This window comes from Felis catus, chromosome A1 (assembly GCF_018350175.1).
Source record: "Felis catus isolate Fca126 chromosome A1, F.catus_Fca126_mat1.0, whole genome shotgun sequence".
Classification (NCBI taxonomy): domain Eukaryota; kingdom Metazoa; phylum Chordata; class Mammalia; order Carnivora; family Felidae; genus Felis; species Felis catus.
The window spans coordinates 82,065,430-82,083,728 of NC_058368.1; the positions used below are offsets into that span (position 1 = coordinate 82,065,430).

Consider the following 18,299-nt stretch of genomic DNA (forward strand, 5'->3'; position numbering starts at 1 on the left):
AGGAGAAAATAAGATGTGTGGCCAGGACCACTGTGGCTGAGGTCAGCTCTCCTTACTTGGATGACAAGGATGCACGTGTGCCCGTCAGTTCCTTACAGCTTCCCGATCTTCTGTCCTCTTTCCAAAGTCCTGGTTGTGTCCTCCCCTCCACTGGCTCCCCTCGCTCCATCAGACCGCCTTGCCGACTGAAGACTCTGACACCTGTCTGATTTCACAGCTCACACCCTGGCCCATGCGCTGCTTCTGTACGTGCTGTGGATTTTACATGTAACCTCACACCAGTTCTGAAGAAACCGAGGTCAAGGGAAGTTCATTGCTGGCCCAGGGTCCTGGAGCTGGGACTGTACAGAGGGAGCAGCATGTGTATCGTGCGGTTGGGGAAACTGGAGGCGCACAAACTTGGGGAGTTTTGTAAGCCATGGGCAGCATGTAGATGTTTATGACAATGACTTTGCCCAAACCTGTGAAGGCCGTGCTGGATGCATTTGGCTGTAGTTTGCTCTAGGAGTCCGTGTTGGAGTTTTCTTTTTTCTATAAGCAGTATGTTGAGCCTTCTTAAAAAACACATTCTAATTATCGAGGTGAGAGTGTTCTAATTTGGTGCATGAATGAGACTTCATATTGGTTCTCATTGAGAATATAGGTTAAAGTTAAACCTCAGCCACCTCCCTCCAACTGCCTGTTCCCTGGTGCTATTAATAGTCGACCTGCTTTGTCACTACTGGAACAGTGCAGGTTGGGGTCTGTCCCCACCACCCTTTGCAGGATAGGCCCTTAGGTCCAGCCACCCAGATTCATGAAGCCTGTGACCTGGTGGTTAATTCAGCCAGCAGGGCTCTACAAGGAACCTGGCCATAACAGCAACGAGGGGAACGGGAAAGTTGGGGTTGTGGCTGGAGGCTCATCACAAATTGGGAACACGGTTCAGCGATGCAGAAAACCTGCACCTGTGGTCCCTCAGTCCTTCAGTATTCTTTTTTTTTTTTTTAAGTTTGTTTATTTTTGGAGAGGGAGAGAGAGAATCCCAAGCAGGCTCTGCACAGTCAGCCCAAAGCCCCATGCAGGGCTCGATCTTACAAACCATGAGATCATGACCTGAGCCGAAGTCGAGTCGGACACTCAACCGACTAAGTCACACACGCCCCTGGTCCTTCTGTATTCTGACAACAAAATGATGTGTAGATTCTGTGTCAAGAGCTGCAGTTATGGGGTTAAAGCTGTAATAATTGGCCAGCATTTCTAAAGTTTTCCTTAGCAGGTCTGCACAGACTCACTAGATAGTGTTTTATTTTTAAAGAAGATTAACACATGCTGGCAAGATCATTGCAGACAAATGGTAAGCGTATTGACTTTTCTGTTAACCCTGGTTTTAAGGACAGTGTGCTGTCCCATAATCTCCATAATCTTCATCGGTAGAGCCCAGTGTCTGGTCTCACCAACACACTTCCTCTTGGTCCTGTTCACCCTCTGCTGTAGCTAAGCAGGAAGGGGATTGGGTAGCTGGGAGGGTGTGCCCCTTTCAGTCCAGCTGTCTTTTTTTCTCCCCCCCCTTTCTAACCAAAGATGGCCTCGTCCATCTTCCCTCACCCATCTGAGGACAGTGTGGGCCAGACTGTGGGCCGAGATAGGGAAGTGCTGTTTGGGATTCTGTTTTGGGTCAGATGCTGCCATCCAGCTCAACATAGTAGGACAACAGGGCAGGGAAAAGCTGCCTGTGTGAATGGCTGCATTTCTGGATTGGGGCCAGCTGCTAATTTGACCTTCAAACCCACCTGACAGCCCACAGTACCTGAGCTGATTCCTGAATGGGTCTCTAAAGTTTTTCTTAATCCCACTTTATGCCTGATAATCAAGCCTGACTTCCAGGTTTTTACTGTAACTGGACAGCCAAAGTCTTAGACTTTGCAGATGTATTGATTCTGATCTGTTTTTATGCATGTGAGTTTTTAGCATGACCTGGCTGTGGGGGAAAACATGGTAGTAGTACCTTTCCTAATAAGGAGGTGAGTAGGGGACAATGAATGAACCTCTTTTCCAGGCCAGGCACCTGGTACATGGTCAGAATAGATAAACGTCTGTTAGGAAGGCTATGTTAGGAGAATCACAAGGTTCCTGGTGGTCCTGTGTCATCTTCACTCGGCTTGCAAAAGAGAGTCAAACATGGGGCCAAGAGCCTCATGCCGATGTGACAAGGACTAATTATTTAAAAAGCTTAGAGCATCTCTTCAGGTTTGTGAGGTTTACCACATCAGGCAGGAAGTGACCAGATTTCCCTTATAGTCAGATTTTCTGGACAAAAGAGATGAAAATCAAACACCAAAGGAGCAATTAAATTTGGGGAAAAAATCAATCATGAAGGTCTTGGTGGGGAGAATCCTCAAGAAACAATTACTGTAAGATTTGAGACAGCTACCAGTTACAGTTCAGAAGGCCTACTCTTGGATATTTAGTTAGTAAGTTACATAAATAAATGCTTTTCTAATTGCCAGATCATGATCAGAAGTATTTTCCTGTTTTTGGACCGCACTTACGTACTGCAGAATTCCATGCTTCCTTCTATCTGGTGAGTGTCCTGGTCAGTAGGGCCGTGTCTGTGCTCCTTCATGTCAGCCAGAATCACTAGCGCACCTGTCCAGGCCCAGGCGTACCTTAGCCCCGGAGTGAGGGGGCCGAGCCGGGCCGGCCACGCCCAGGAGGAGCCCCTTGGGGCACCCTGACCAGCTTGCAGTGAGTGTCACAGTACAGGTGGCGGGCAAACACAGCCAGACTGCGGGAAGCCACATTTCTGTCCCTGGGCGCTGCACGCCAGGGCCATCTGGAACCAAGGGCACACGGTTCACCTCGGCTGGGACGGAGAGGCCCAGGCGCTCACTGACTCCAGCAGCTGCCCTGCTCTGAGAAGACCGAGGCTGGTGAGGTCATGGCCCGGGGCCCTGAAGTCCCCCACAGCTCCCCATCCGGCTGACCGACCACAGATACGGAGACCTCGTTTCAGTCTGCTCGTCAATCACACAGCATCTTTCAGGGACTCCCCGCCCTGTGGCTCTGGGTGCTCGTCACTGACTTCCACACCCTGTTGCTGATGCCATTCGCCACTCCACCTGCCCCTGAGGCTCCCGCTCCTGCCTCCTGATCAGACTTGTCCCTGGTGTCGCCCTCGGCTTCTTCCCGGTCTCTGTTGGCATAGAAGCCCATTCTCCCATTCCCTTTAAACCCAAGTTCTTTAACAAGGTGCTTTCTTTTCAGTTTTCTCTGCGTCTGTTTCCTCTGACCCGAGGCACGGACACCGCCCTTTCTGAGGTGTCCGTGACCCCTGCTTACTAGACCCACGGACACTTTTTGTCTTTATTTCATGTTCCCGCCCATCTGTGCAGCTTTGGACACTCCTGGTTGGATGTCTGTCCATCCTCAGCACCACTTTGCTCCTCATTCTCTTACTGGCGTCTGCACCTGCACTGTGCTAGGCTTCCGTACGCGGCTGCAGAAAGGGTAGCCTTTGTTCATAGAAACAGCAAGCATGTAACTGAAGATAACGGAAGGTCACGTGGTTGCTACTCTACAAAGCACTGTTCTAAGAGGTTTGGCACCTGCTCCTTTAGTCTGTGGTACAGCTCTGCAGGGGATGACCATTATCGCCTCCACTCTACAGACGGAGAAACTGAGGCAGAGTGCTCCCAGCTTGTGGGGCTGCCGGGTCAGAACTGTTCATTTGTGAACATAGTTTATAACATAACGTTGTCGTATAAACTGTAAGCCCTGCTCACAGCCTAGCGATAGCAGCTTCGGGCCACTGTCAGAGACAGAAAACCTGAGCGGGACAGTGCAGTATGAGACGCCCCAGGCAGGATGCGGAAGGAGGCTGAGCCCTGGTCTGGGCCTGAGCTTCGCAGAGCCAGCAGGACTGGTGAGGGGCTGAGGTAGGAGAGGTGGTAGTGGAGGGGAGGGGGCAGCAAGTTTGAAGTGTGGTCTGTGTGGAAACAGGAGCCGCCCAGGAGGCACAGGTTGTGGGGGAGGCAGAGACGTGGATCGAGAAGACTGCTCGATGGCTTGTGGGGAGCAGCTGAAGCCGGAAGCGGAGATTGAGATTTTAGGAAGAAGCGGAGCAACAGTGAACACTTCTTCTGTACCTCACCTGCTACCTGCCTCGCCCAGTGTGGAAAGGGTTTACGGGCGTAAAGCAGTGTGTGTGATGCCATTTGCGGTTAGGGAAGGACAGGCAGAGACCCAGAGGCACCGTGAGCAGGGGTTGGGGTCAGGAGTCAAACCCAGGCGGCCGGCTCGAGCCCCCACGACTGACCGCTGTGCTTGACTGCTGTGTCCTCCAAGTGCACACGAGACCCAGGCCTGCACCTCCTACAGGGAACCAGAAAGGCCTTTTGTGGTGTGCATTGGAGGAAAGGCTTCACCACGGGTGGGGCTCCCCAGAATCCGCACTCACCTGTCTACTGCTCACCGCCCCCTTTCCGCCCCCCACTGCCCGTTCAGAAGACCCTGCTGGGTCCAGGCACTGAGTTGTGTCTGTCTGCCCGGTATCTGGCTCCTGGGGGACCTGTGGAGGTGTCTGAACAGAGCACAGGACCTTTTATCCCATGGTGTCTGCACAACTGCCGAGAGCTGGTTTCCTCCTGAATTCCTCAGCAACAAGCGGAGGGCGTGTGGTGGCCTCTTCGCAGTGCGTTTCACACTCCAGCCACCAACGAAGGGGATCGAGTGCCATCAGAGGAAGAGGTGTATGGCAAGCTCTGGAGAGGGACCAGAGACGGAAAAGGGAAGGATAGGGCCAGCCGGGTGGCGAGTGTGTGATCCCGCCCCAGGAAGAAGGATGTGAGCTGTTCCCAGATTGACGTACTTCTCAGTGATGCCTGACCCACCCCAGGACACAGCCTTGATAAGAAAGCAAATACAAGGCACAGTAGGCTGGCCACAAATGAAAACACAACAAAGGAGTACTTGACAGGTGGATTGAGAGAATTAGCAAATCAACAGTTTGGGCTAACAGGCACAGCATAGCTTGGAGCTTCACCTGGAACTTCTAAAATGAAACTAAAATCTAGTCTTGTTTTTACTGTTTGTACAGGGATATGGGATTGGAGCTTTTTAGAAACCATATCATTAGTGATAAAATGGTTCAGAGTAAAAGTATTGACGGGATTCTGCTATTAATTGAAAGAGAAAGAAGTGGTGAAGCCGTGGATCGGAGTTTGTTAAGAAGTCTGCTGAGTATGCTCTCTGACCTTCAGGTAATTTGTCCTGTCCTAAACGTTTACCAATAACTCCTACTAGTCTGTATCTATATCTGCTGAGTTTGCTGTCTGACCTTGGGTAATCTGCCCTGTCCTAAACGCCCCAATACTTCCTGATAGTCTGTACTACTTATACCAAAATAAACTGGTGTATGAAAGATTTAAATGCAAAAAACTAAAATAATAAAAGTGGCTGTTAAAAATGAGCAAGAGGAGTGACTGTCAGGCTAATGCCACATCAGGAACCACAGAGGAAAGTGCCCTTAGGACACAGACCCAGTGCTCCAAGGCCAGGGCGGTGCCTCCTGCCCAGGCCCTTAAGGAGCTCATGCACTGGGCCGATCTGCCCAGGCCTCTGAGGAGAGGCACACAGGCAACTCCTTAGGGCAAGTCACCGCAGCCATGCTCCCTCAAAAGCTTGGATTATCAGCACTTCCAAAGGTAGGTTTCTTTTCTGTAATTGGCCAGTAACTTTGCTCTTTTCTTAGGTATATAAAGATTCATTTGAAGTGAAATTTTTGGAAGAAACTAATTGTTTATATGCTGCAGAAGGCCAGAGATTAATGCAAGAAAGAGAGGTAAGACAAGGAGGTACTTCTGAGCCACCTCATTTCTTTTTAAAGAAGTGCGTTTAAGTTAATTTTTTAAAGTTTGTCTTTCCACATACACAAACATTTTATAAGAAATCTTCTGAAAGCCACAATCTAGCTGAAATTCTCAGTCACAGGCTTCATTGTTCTTACAGTAAAGACTTAATTTCTTATAACTTAGAAACTTTTTTTAAATGTTTATTTTCAAGAGCAAGCACGAGTTGGGGAAGGGCAGAGAGGAGGACAGAGGATCCAAAATGGGCTCCAGGCTGTCAGCACAAAGCCCGACGCGGGGCTTGAACTCACGAACTGTGAGATCATGACCTGAGCCAAAGTTGGGCACTCGACCGACTGAGCTGCCCAGGCGCCCTTGACTTAGAAACTTTTTTATTGCCCTTCCCCTGCCAAGTGAAAAAGCCAGTAAGGTAGCTTCTACATGTAAAGTAACTCAAGTTAAAACAAGAGGATAAAAGGAAATCTTAACTGTAAAGATGACCCAAGCACACCCCAAATCTTCCATTTGTATGAGGCTTTGGAAAAAATTACCCAAAAGACCACAGGAAAAAACATATAACAGTAGCCATATGAACCCAAAATCTTGGCAAGCAGTTAGAGCAGAGACTGAAGGAAGCCCCTGGGGACCCTCCCCCAAATGTTGATTGTTGTCGCGCAGGATGAACTGACCGTTGGTTCTCCATCCCGGTTTTGGAGAGGACACATTATGTGCGGTACCCAGCCTTGCTGCCACCACTGGGTCAGAGCGCTAGAGACCGTATTAGGGGGCCCCCTAGGCCGTCAGGTGACAGGAGGAATGCCCTTTACCTCTGGAGATCTTCTGCATCCGTGCTGTTTGGCCTCCCCAAGTGAACACCCAGTCTGTCGATTAGCTTTTGCTGACCCCACTTGTTTGGGGCCAGGGGATGCCATTAGGCCTGCACCCTCTGACCTGAGTGCTGCTGCTCGCCTGCCCATAGGGCCTCAGTGATGGCAGGGACCCACGGCCTCGTCCCAGGAGCTTGACGGTGAGCGGGACACAGCAAAGAAGGGCTGCCCTGCCCTCACTCTAGAGGTCACTTTTACTGTCCAGAACTGAGTTTCAGGAAACTATACTATGTATCCTGCCCACCTTCATGCCCCCCGCTCATCTGTTCTCATACTTGCCTTGAATATATAAGGTGGGTTTTTTTGTTTTTTTAATTTTTCTGTGGACAACAGTGTTTCAGCTTCTTGGGTAACATCAAGAATCTTTGTTACTTAAAAAAATAAATAAATAAAATCTTTGTTACTGACATGTTTAAATGTTGTGTTTGGAAGGTTCCAGAATATCTTAACCACGTAAGTAAGCGTTTAGAGGAGGAAGGAGACCGAGTAATCACGTACCTAGACCACAGCACACAGTGAGTACCATTCATTTACTCAGTTCTCACGGCGTGGCCGTAGCCCGCCCTGTTCCTGGCTGTTTATTGAAATAAACGCTGTCTTCATGGACTCAGCCAGTACTATCAGAGTATCTTTGTTGTTAGCACGTTTGGCTTATGTTATTTGTGATTATCCAGCACCTGTGAGTCACAACAAGTGCCCTGTTGTGAGTTCTCAGTGAGTTCTCATCCGAAAGGAGTACTTGAGGCTGAGGAACTTGGCATCTTGGGGTTTAGTGACAAGGGATTCTATTTATGTTGATGGAGTATAATTGAGTGTCGGGCACTTTGGGTTGTAAACTTTTTGTTAGACGTGGAATGTAGCTGTAATTTTTATTTATGGTATTAAGTCACATTATTTTTTCTTCTCATCTAATTTTTGTTTTCTCTAAACCTGAAGTTGGTAAGCAGCTAGGGAAGAGTAAAAGAGAAAACTTGTGTGGATGTCTGTTTCTCACCCTGCACGTAACATTTATTCAAGTGAGGAGAGTTAAGAGAAACCAGAGATAGAAGAGACTGAAGGGTAGAAAGTGCAATGGGGCAGGCAGGATGAGAGGGGCACCGATGTGGCACCTTGAGAATACAGAGAACAGAGGGTCAGGAGAGGAAAGGTGAGCTTGCTTTAGACATTTGAGGGGCCCATGGGGAGCCCCAGGTCTACATAGAAGGATGGTCGTGCTGAAGCCAGGACAGCTGTGTTCCGGGTCCCCTGGGGACCAGGGAGTCACAGGGGCTGGAGGTCGGCAGCAGGGACGCACAGGGAGTAGGAGGGAAAATGATGTGCCAGTAGGTCACATCAAGGTTGGATAAGAGTCTTCGCTAAGTATCTGGAACATTTTTTTCTGTTGATGTTTTCCATATACTGTGAAGTTCAAGAACTTCAGGGAGAGAGATACATGGTAAATCATGGTGAACAGCAAGCAAATCACCCGCCCAGTTCAGGATGGAGGGGGCGGGGCACTGGGGCCCCTGGGGCCTTCTACCTTATGACCTGTAGGCGTTGGACACAGCAGTCCTTTTCCTTTTCACACGTGCTCATCCACCCCTGTGCATATACTAAATTTGAAATTTCTCCCCCCAATTTTAAAAAGTATATTGCTTACAAGTATATGTAAGTTATTTAAGCAAACGAATAACAGATAAAGGTGGTTCGCCTCTGGGCTCGGCTCGAGCACAGGTGGATGGAGGGCGCACTGACTGAGGCGGCTCCTGCCACGCTGGGTGATTCAGATGTCACAAAATAAACAGTTGCCGTCAAGGACAGAAGAGGGAAGCCACGGCTGAGCAAGCCACACCTGCCTTCGCGCTGGGCTCCACATGCCCCTTCCTGCCCCCACGCCCTCAGAGCACAGTAGACGGCATCCTGGACGTGGAGCATGCTTGAGGGCAGTGGGGCACTGCTTTGAACTGCACCTTGTGACCCGCCTCATGCTGGACACCACAGCCAGGTCACCCGGCAGGCCCTACCCCAGGGACTCTCATCCCTCAGTGTGGGAAGGACCCGCTTTCCTGCTGCTTGGCACAGTCGGTAGATTGTCACTTTGTCACTGTAGATTATAAGGTCGATTCTTGGGCACCTGGGTGCTGAGGCAGCGCGTTCCCCAGGACTGCACCTCTGGGCTCGAGGGGCCTGCAGTTTCTGCCCTGGGCTCTGCTGGGACCTGTCAACAGCACCCGGGCTCATGTGGGTGCTGCATGGGCTGTTGGAATGGAAACGGTGATGGAGTCTTGATTGCACGCCGCCTGGAGGCAGTGGTTCCGTGAACACAGGACAAGTCGCTCGGTGAAGCCAGTCATCGGGAAACTGCACATCAAAACCAGTCTGGTTCCACCTCACGCCTGCCACCGTGGCTTTTGAGTAAAAAAGGCACACAGCACGAAGCCCTGGCGAGGACCAGCAGAAGTCAGAACCGCCGTGCATGGTCAGTAGGAACATGGGCAGCTGCCCAGAAGACGGATCGTTAGCTCCTCAGCTCTCCAAAGTGGTAGACAGAGCTAGGTGTTTTTTCAACACACCAGTTCTACTCCCAAATAGATAAGTAAAAACATCCGCAAGACTTGCTTGCAAATATTCAGGCAGCGTTACTCAGTAGTCAACAAGGAGAAACCACCCGCTGCCCCCTGGTGACGTGCCGCTGAAGCTGTTTGGAGGAGGATCGGTGCACTACTGGCCCTCCCTGCTGTCAGCCCCTGACCTCTGACCTCCGCCCCCACCTCCCGTCATCGTGCTGCCCCTCCCGGAGGCAGACCCTCACCTCTCAGTGGGCACAGTCCCTGACCTCTGCTCTCTCGCAAGGGGGGTATGTGCTTTCTCTGGGGTCGCTGTTAGGTTTAAGGTGGGCCATTGTAAAGTTCTTTATGAAGCAAAGACTTGAGAAGATACCCGAAGTTAATAATCTTGGGACTAAAGCACATGTCTGATTAAGAACTAAAACAACATGAACTATGGAATATGTACTCAGGAAGGACAGTTGTGCATGTCCCCATGACTGTGGCAGTCACACTTGGCGATGTTTCAGAGTTTCAAATATTCTGTTCGATGTGATACTTCCGTAGTGTGGGCCTCACAGAGGAGCTTCCTTGATAAGTGGTGATGGGAGGGGGCAGGCCTGTCCATGTAGAGGTTGTGGGGCCTGGAGCAGGGGCGGCCGCGGAGTGGGGGACGGGGCCAGTGTGCCTTGAATCCGAAAGGCAAAGCTTTGTTTTGACAATTGCCAGCCAGGCATGGGGGTGCAGGGCACTTGACTGTCTGCTGGTGTCTCCTTTTCCCTGGACCCCTGATCTCTGTTGTCCAGTAAGATTGTCTTTAGAAAGAGTTCAGAGTCCTCATGGACAGCAGGGAGATGGCTGTTCTGATTAACTCCGTGTCAGGTGTGTAGACAGTAAATGCCCCATCTTTACAAGTGATCAAAGTCTCTCCATCAATTGCTTACACCTTGTCTTTTTGCCTCATAATAGGAAACCACTGATTGCTTGTGTGGAGAAACAGCTGTTAGGAGAACATTTGACAGCAATTCTGCAGAAAGGTAGATTTTCCTAACTTTTGTGTCAAGTTACCCTGCATGGTTGCCCTTGACCATGAGTGAGTGAAACGGCGTAAATACCAGCTTAAGGACATCCATTACGATGAGACAGTCACTAAAAATCATTGGCAATAACGAGCATGTTAGCCCTGGAAACACCGGGAAAGGCGTCTGGTAGAAATCAAGAAATCACAGGACATGCTGTTCTCAGCTGAAGCCGCTGAGAAACCCCCTGGGCCACAGACAGCTTGCAGCTGGGTCCTTGTGCGGTGCCTACGGGTGCTGGCAGGCACAGAGCTCCCAAGGGTGCAGGCTGGTCGCACGGGCTGCACGGCTGTGGTGGGGCTTCCTCCCCACCGCAGCCCCCCAAGAGGCTGAACGCCACGTGAACTGCCAGGTGGCTGGGGACTTCGGCCAGAGTCCCAAGTATGCCGGACAGACCCTCCGCTGGCAGAGGGAGGGCGCAGCACTGCTGACTGGGCAGCGTGCCCTCTTGCGCCACATCCCTGGTGCTGCTCGTCAGGCCCTGGTAAGGGTGGTTCCAGCAGCTACTGTGTGTCCCGGAGGAGCGTCCCGCCTGCCCTCTGTGTCTGTGCCCTTCACAGTGTGCTTAGTTATCTGGGGTTCAGAGTGCACGGTCTCCCCCTTTTCAGTCCTTCACAGTACTTTGTATAACTATTAGGTGTGTAATGTTACCATTTGAAAGTCATGATGGAGCTACAGGATTTATTTCAAGATGTTGGAGACCTTAAAGCTTAATTATGGGGAGGCCCAGAATTATGGACGTAAATTATAAATTATAAGAAAAATAAATAGCCAAATATATTCTGATTTGGACTCTGCTCTGCCAGGTGGTGGTTATTATATGTAATGAGACACCTGAGCATAGGGTCTCCCCGTGAAACCAGAACAAAGCCAGGAGGGGAGAGCTGGCATTACTGAGTGCCGGTATCTTCTAGGCCCAGAAACCCTCCCTCCCCACCCTGTGAGGTCATGACCCCATCATACAAGTAAGGAAAGCGGCTCCGAACAGCCTGACACAGGTGCCTCCAAGCACAGCCCCTAAGCCAAGGTCCAGGTGCGAATCTGGATCTCTGTCCTTCTGCACTGGGAATCATTCACACGGACGAGGTCTGGATTTACTGTCCGCCTAAAGCAAGTGTGTTCAAACCCCATACTAGGTATTTTCTGAAAGGAGTCTTAGGATGAATGACTTTAAGTAAATAGTAGAAATTTGCATAAAGTCTTCCAAGAACATGGCAAATTATGTACAAGCTTAATCTAAATTTTATTAAGAGACATTTGAAAAATGAGAAGCTGTAGTTTATGAGTTCTTGAAGAAAGACATTTAGGGTTTCAGTAGGATAAATTATAAAAAATTATTTGCAAAAAAAATTATTTGCATCACTAGGTCAGAATGTAATTCGGAGAAATAAACATTCGGAGCCCTTGCTAAAGATGTGTGATTCTGGCCCCAGGACGCACCTGTGTGCACCTGTTTACCTCCTTTGATGTGTGGACACTGTGCCCCCGTGACAGAAGAACCTGAGACTTGAGTCACATGGCTCACACCTCCCCACGCCTGGCCTCGCAGCCTCTGCGGGGCTGTCACAAAGCAGACATCTTAGACAGTTTTCTCTTCGTGATTTCCATACTGTTTTAGAAAGGCTTCGTAAAAATCTAAATACCTAAAACAGGAAAACCCCCAAAAGTGCTATGTTAAATACTTCAGAATCCCCAACGGACAGCAGACGCTTCTCTCCCACGGCTTATTGCATAAGCGGATAGAGTAGATGACCTGACAGGTTAGACTCGGGCCCCCAGATCTGCTCTCTGAGCGATGATAGTGAGAGGTGCCCAGGGGCGCTGCCCTGGCCGCTGTGTTAGTGGGACCGGGGCTCCGGCGACCTGAATTGAGCAGCACAGCCGCTAGCGTCCTCTGGCGGTGGGGCCTAGCCAACGGGGCCGTGTAGGACTGTTTCTCACCCACGGAGGACAGGGGTCAGCCCCACACGTGTGAGGCGCCCGTTCACACATGGACCCCCGAGCCGCCCTAACGCTCGCTGTGCCGTCACAGGGCTCGACCAGCTGCTGGACGAGAACCGAGTGCCCGACCTCACCCAGATGTACCAGCTGTTCAGCCGCGTGAAGGGTGGGCAGCAGGTCCTGCTGCAGCACTGGAGCGAGTACATCAAGGTGCGTGGGGCTGTCGTGATGCGCGGTGACCGTGCCTGTGGAGGGCAGCGTCCTGTCTCCCGGCCGTGTGGCTCCTAACATGGGGAGGGGCTCTTCTCGAGGCGGGGGCTCGGGTGGACAGCAGTCTTGCGTTTCCTCCCCGATGACTGAGGCAAACCTTTTCTGAAAGATGGCCCCGCCTGTGAGCACCCCACAGCCAGACGTTATTAAAGGCTGCCATCGGTCACCTGCCCGGGCTCCGGTGCCACGTACAGCTACAACTTTCAAAAAGTTGCATTTCTGTGCATCTGATTTTTAAACACCTCATGCCTTTGCTCATCGACCATGAGAATGGTTACACGTTTTGGTGTATCCATTTGGTGGCATGTGTGCTGCCACGTCTCCCACCATCCAGATCCGTTACTGTCACAGTGCTGTGATGTTTCTGTGACGCGTCTGTATACGGTCATGGGAAGGCAGCAGCAGGGCCCTCATGCCGACGGAGGGGGTGGGGGCGCACAAGGCTGTGCTGGTGACAAGTCGGGGGAACAGCATACTCTGGGGCGGGGCGGGGGGGCAACCTGGAGAAGCTGGACGCAGTGTGCCAGTGCCAGGATCCTGGTGGTGATACCATTCTGCAGCTTTGCCGGATATTGCCATCAGGGGGAGCTGAGCCAAGTGTAGGAGGGATCTCTGTTCTTTCCGCTGCACGTGAATCTGTAGTGGTCACAGAAAGTTCAGTTATATAGAAAGGATGATGGAAAGCTTGCACGCATGCTGCTTTATGGAATAATCAGTCCTAAGATTGCTTATCTGCCTCCACGTGGGAAGCTCATGCCCACAGGCACAACCCCCTGATACTTTGTACACAACAACATGGAGCTGGACGTGGTTACCAACTCACGCCAGCAACAGAGCTGTATGTTCCAGAAAGATTGAAGAACGAGGGCTTTGCTGATGAGTAGCCCTAGGAGCAGGAACGTGTGCTGAACGCGAGAGCTCCCCTGTACACATACAGTCCAGGTCTTAGAGATCAGTGGTGTGACCGCTGTTCCTGAGTGTCCGTCAGCGACATGCAGTCACACTGACAGGAGTGGAGATTATGTTCTACACTGTGTCGTTATCACAGTGAAGCTGATCCCTGGCAGTGTGTGTGTGTTATTTTTAAATGCACTCAGTACAAAAGTGTACGGAGGAAAATCCCTCCCACCCCAGCTGGGCATACCGTGTCCCTCTCCAGAAGGGATCGCTGCCAGTTGCATTTGTACCATTTTGCCAGTAATCTGCCTTCACTTATGTACAGGATACGTAAGTATGTGTACGTATGCTATTAAGACCAGTTTTCCCAAAGTACATATCTGAAAAGACAAAATTGGACTGAGGGAATTTTGAAGATCTTACTGGCTTTATTTGGTACCATCCAGCGGATAGAAAGGAGCCTCGGGGAGCTGTGTGATAGGGAAGCCTTTTATAGACAGGACGGGGCAGGACTAGGAAGTTATCCTGGCAAAGACTGATTGCTTGTGGCAAGGTCACCTTCCTGAGGGGATGACAGGGAACCGTCTGGCAGATGACGTCACTAGTGCTGACAAGCCTAGTGATTGAGTGCTTGAAGACTCTGTTCCTCGGAGGGGCCAAAACCTCAGTTAGGTCAGGTGTTAAGCCCTGGTTTGCTGACATGAGGCTTAGCACAGTGACTCCATTTGGGGCCTGCTGTCTCTGTCCCTTCTCTAAACACATCAAATAGTATAATTGTATCTACCAAAGTTTATATCATCAAACAGCTAACTATTATTGTCACATAATAGACTTCTAGTGATGTTTAATATAGCATTTTTCAATTAAAAATGCAGCCTAAAACTGGGCTTTGGTTAGCAGTGGAAGAAAAAGGAAACTCTAGTCAAGAAGTCCAAGTAGGTGTGTTGGATTAATGGGAACGTCTGAGAAATTTGTAAGTGAAAGTTTTCAGGTTTTTTTAAAATGTTAATTTATTTTGGGCAGGGGGTGGGGGTTGGCTGGGGAGGGCAGAGGGAGAGAGAGAATCTCCACGGAGCCCAGTATGGGGCTTGAACTCACGAACTGTGAGATCATGACCTGAGCTGAGATCAAGAGTTGGATGCTCAACCGACTGAGCCACCCAGGTGCCCCAGTAAAAGTTTATTTTTATTTTTGTTTTTAAGCAGTGGACATTTTCCCACTAATTCACAAATTCTTTCAAAAGCAGGATTCAAACACTGAAGCATTAATTGTATATTCACTTAACTTCTTGAACGTACACTGAATTTGTGGAACTTTTGAAACGATTTAGTATTTAACACCAATGGTGATTATTAAAGTCTCAGGAGAACATGTGTGGTGCTGTTACCTGCCACTGATGCGGTGTGTGTTCTTGTAGACTTTCGGGACAACAATTGTCATCAATCCTGAGAAAGACAAAGATATGGTACAGGACCTGCTGGATTTTAAGGACCGAGTGGACCACGTGATAGAAGCATGCTTCCAGAGGAACGAGAAGTTCATCAACTTGATGAAGGAGTCCTTTGAGACGTTTATCAATAAGAGGCCGAATAAGCCCGCAGAACTGATAGGTAGAAAACGTATTTCCAGACGTTGTTTTAATATGGGAAAAGAAAGCAGAACTTAAGCAAAACCTTTCCCCAGAATCTTTAAGCTCCCCTTGGGGAGGGTGGAGAAGGGTTGTGTGTATACTTATCATGTGTGTGTAGAAGCACACACGGCATCTATAAGGGAGAACGGAGCAGTGATTTTGTCAAGTGGCAGCTTGATGTCACAGAAGAAGGAAGAGAGAGTACAGAGGTGCTTCTGGTTCTGTCTGGAGCACGGCCGCTGATCTGCGCTCTGGGATCGGAAGAAGAGGGTTTGCTATATACGAGTGCCTCGGCGTTACGAGGGTAACGTGACCAATTAGCATGGAGACGTTAGTGTGTCCCTGTCTTCGCGTTATCTCACCAGCATTAAAATAGGGTAAAATTGGATGTGGTCTTAAAAGATCACGTTTTAAGAGGAAGCAGTTTTTAAATTGTCACTTTATACAATTATGTCGTGATAATAGCAAAGCATATTTCGGGATTCATAGACTCTCACTAGTCAGTGGAAGTTTTTAGGCAAAGGGCAAAGAAAGATGTAGTAAGTACAGTGATTCAGCGTTGAACTTCCTACTGTTGAGGGTATGTGATGGGGACATGGGGTTCATTGTGCAGTTTCTACCTCTGTGTATGTTCAGAGGATTTCATAATGAAAAAATTGTGAAGGGAGAAAACTAATAAAAGCAGCGACGAAAGGGGCACCTGGCTGGCTCAGCCAGTGGAGTGTGCGACTCTTAATCTTGGTGTTGTGGGTTCAAGGCCCACATTGAGCGTAGAGATTACTTAAAAAAAAATAAATCTTTAAAAAAGAAAAAGCAACCAAACAAAAAATTCACAAGGCAGTTTAGCTTGGCCTTCATACCACTTTCTGGATTGTGGTTTCTCCAGAGGTGGGTATTGAACTCCTGGAGTGTGGGCTTCTGGAAGGCATGGCCAATCTGTGGTCTCAGGTACGAGAGGCCTGTGTTCAGGGATGCTACATCTGGAAGGTGGGGCCCTCCCGTTGCTGGAGCAGCGGTATAATTATTTATCTCCCATGACTTGAAAGTACTTCTCATAGAAAATTCACATGATCTGCCTTTTGTCATAAAATAATATCTTTTTGGAAAGGTTCTAGAGTGTTGCTGTCTACTTTTTGCTTGTAGAAATTAAAGATGCTCTTTTTTCTATTTAGAAAATGTATTATATAAGAAATACTTGTTTTTTAAATACTGTAAACTTTTACTCTCACAGCAAAACATGTTGATTCAAAATTGAGAGCGGGTAATAAAGAAGCAACAGACGAGGAGCTGGAGAGGATTCTCGACAAGGTCATGATAATATTCAGGTTCATTCACGGTGAGACACACTCTGCGCTGTTCCTATTAACACTGAGCAGGGAGAGACGAGACGGTCAACACGTCTGTACATGGGCCCCCTCTTTTCCTTGAGACAGATGGACAGAAACACTCCCGCTTCCGTGTCAGCACGGGGAATGGAGGGGTGGGCGCCCACCGATGGCAGCGCAGGTGTCCTCCTATGGGGGCATCCCGCACAGGCCCCTGCTGAGCTCCCTGCGGCACAGCCGCCACTGGAGTCTCAGCAGGAGTGAACAAGTGCGTGTTAATAGTCCAGCGTCTCACGTCATTTTCATTTGCTTATAAACAGGGAAAGATGTCTTCGAAGCATTTTATAAAAAAGATTTGGCAAAAAGACTCCTTGTTGGAAAAAGCGCCTCAGTAGATGCTGAAAAATCTATGTTGTCCAAACTAAAGCACGGTAAGCGTATGGGCCCCGGGGTGTACCCTTCCCTGCGCTGGGCCTCATCCCCGGGGGTGCTCACGCCTCCGCTTCTGTCCCAGAGTGTGGCGCGGCATTCACCAGCAAGCTGGAAGGCATGTTCAAGGACATGGAGCTGTCCAAGGACATCATGGTGCAGTTCAAGCAGGCAAGCTCTGTTTGTTTCACGTGGGACAGCCGAACAGGAGCCACCCCGCTTTAAGTTATGTTGGAGGGGGTGCCAGCCAAGGGAAAACCCTCCGCCTTGAGAATCATACTGCTCATATCCACATGTCCAAATAACTGAAATTCAAAATGAAAAAGAAAAGTAATCCCTAAAAATGCATAAAAATTTTTGATTTAAAGAAGTGTCCTAGTGTCCTGTATTGGTAACATAACCAAGAAAGAAAAAATATCCCAAATGACTTTGGAACATGTTGCATGGCTTCAGTGGGATGTGTTCTTGGGACTAGGTGCAAACACATGTTGAACTGTGGTTTGAAAATTACACTGTTTATTCTTTTACGAACTAGTTATTTTTGATGACATTCTACAGTAATTGTTTCCTCTTGGTTTTCTTTGTCTTTAGTATATGCAGAATCAGAGTGACCCAGGCTCTATAGATCTAACCGTGAACATACTTACAATGGGGTACTGGCCAACATACACACCTATGGAAGTGCATTTGACTCCAGAAGTAAGTGTTTCAAAGAGTGTTTGCCCTTTATTTTTCATATGTCAGTGTTGCCAAAGTACCGTGGACTGCTTTGGGGTTTTTTTGTTTTTAATGTTTATTTTTGAGAGAGAGAGAGCGCGCAAGCAAGGGAGGGGCAGAGAGAAAGGAAGACACAGAATCTGAAGCAGGCTCCAGACTCTGAGCTGTCAGCACAGGGCTCAAACTCACAAACCGTGAGATCATGACCCGAGCCAAAGCCAAGAGGTGGATGCTTAACCAACTGAGCCACCCAGTCACCATGCAGTAAATTTTAAAAAGTATTTGGGGAAAGGGCACCTGGGTGGCTCAGTCAGTTAAGTGTCCAACTTTCAGCTCAGGTCATGATCTCATGGTTCGTGGCCTCTGTGCTGACAGCTCAGAGCCTGGAGCCTGTTTCAGATTCTGTGTCTCCCCCACTGTCTTCTCTGCCCTTCCCCTACTCATGCTGTATGTCTCTCTCCCAAAAATAAACATGAAAAAAATAAAAATAAAAAAGATAAAAGTGTCTGGGGAATAGTTATGGAAACCAAATACATTAAGTGTTTTATTTATTTTTGAGAGAGTGTGTGTGCGCGTGTGCGTAAGAGGGTAAGGGGCAGAGAGAGGGGGACAGAGGATCTAAAGTGGGCTCCCCGCCGACAGCAGAGAGCCCAGTGTCAGGTTCGAACTCAGACCTCGAGATCATGACCTGAGCCAAAGTTGATGCTTAACTGACTGAGCCTCCCAGGCACTTGCCCTGTGGACTTCTTACACACATACCATGCACAGAGA

The 18,299-nt window shown here is 49.2% G+C and overlaps 1 protein-coding gene across 1 annotated transcript in view; it reads left to right on the forward strand.

The window, feature by feature from the left end:
- The window catches only part of CUL4A (cullin 4A), a 46,491-nt gene that overhangs the window by 13,821 nt on the left and 14,371 nt on the right, over positions 1-18,299 (forward strand). The window contains exons 4-15 of the mRNA XM_023253394.2: positions 1,267-1,336; positions 2,490-2,563; positions 5,078-5,240; positions 5,732-5,821; positions 7,148-7,230; positions 10,210-10,277; positions 12,352-12,470; positions 14,845-15,037; positions 16,289-16,393; positions 16,703-16,813; positions 16,897-16,982; positions 17,403-17,510. Of these exons, the coding sequence (XP_023109162.1) occupies positions 1,267-1,336; positions 2,490-2,563; positions 5,078-5,240; positions 5,732-5,821; positions 7,148-7,230; positions 10,210-10,277; positions 12,352-12,470; positions 14,845-15,037; positions 16,289-16,393; positions 16,703-16,813; positions 16,897-16,982; positions 17,403-17,510 (1,270 nt within the window). The remainder of the gene's footprint in view (positions 1-1,266; positions 1,337-2,489; positions 2,564-5,077; positions 5,241-5,731; positions 5,822-7,147; positions 7,231-10,209; positions 10,278-12,351; positions 12,471-14,844; positions 15,038-16,288; positions 16,394-16,702; positions 16,814-16,896; positions 16,983-17,402; positions 17,511-18,299) is intronic.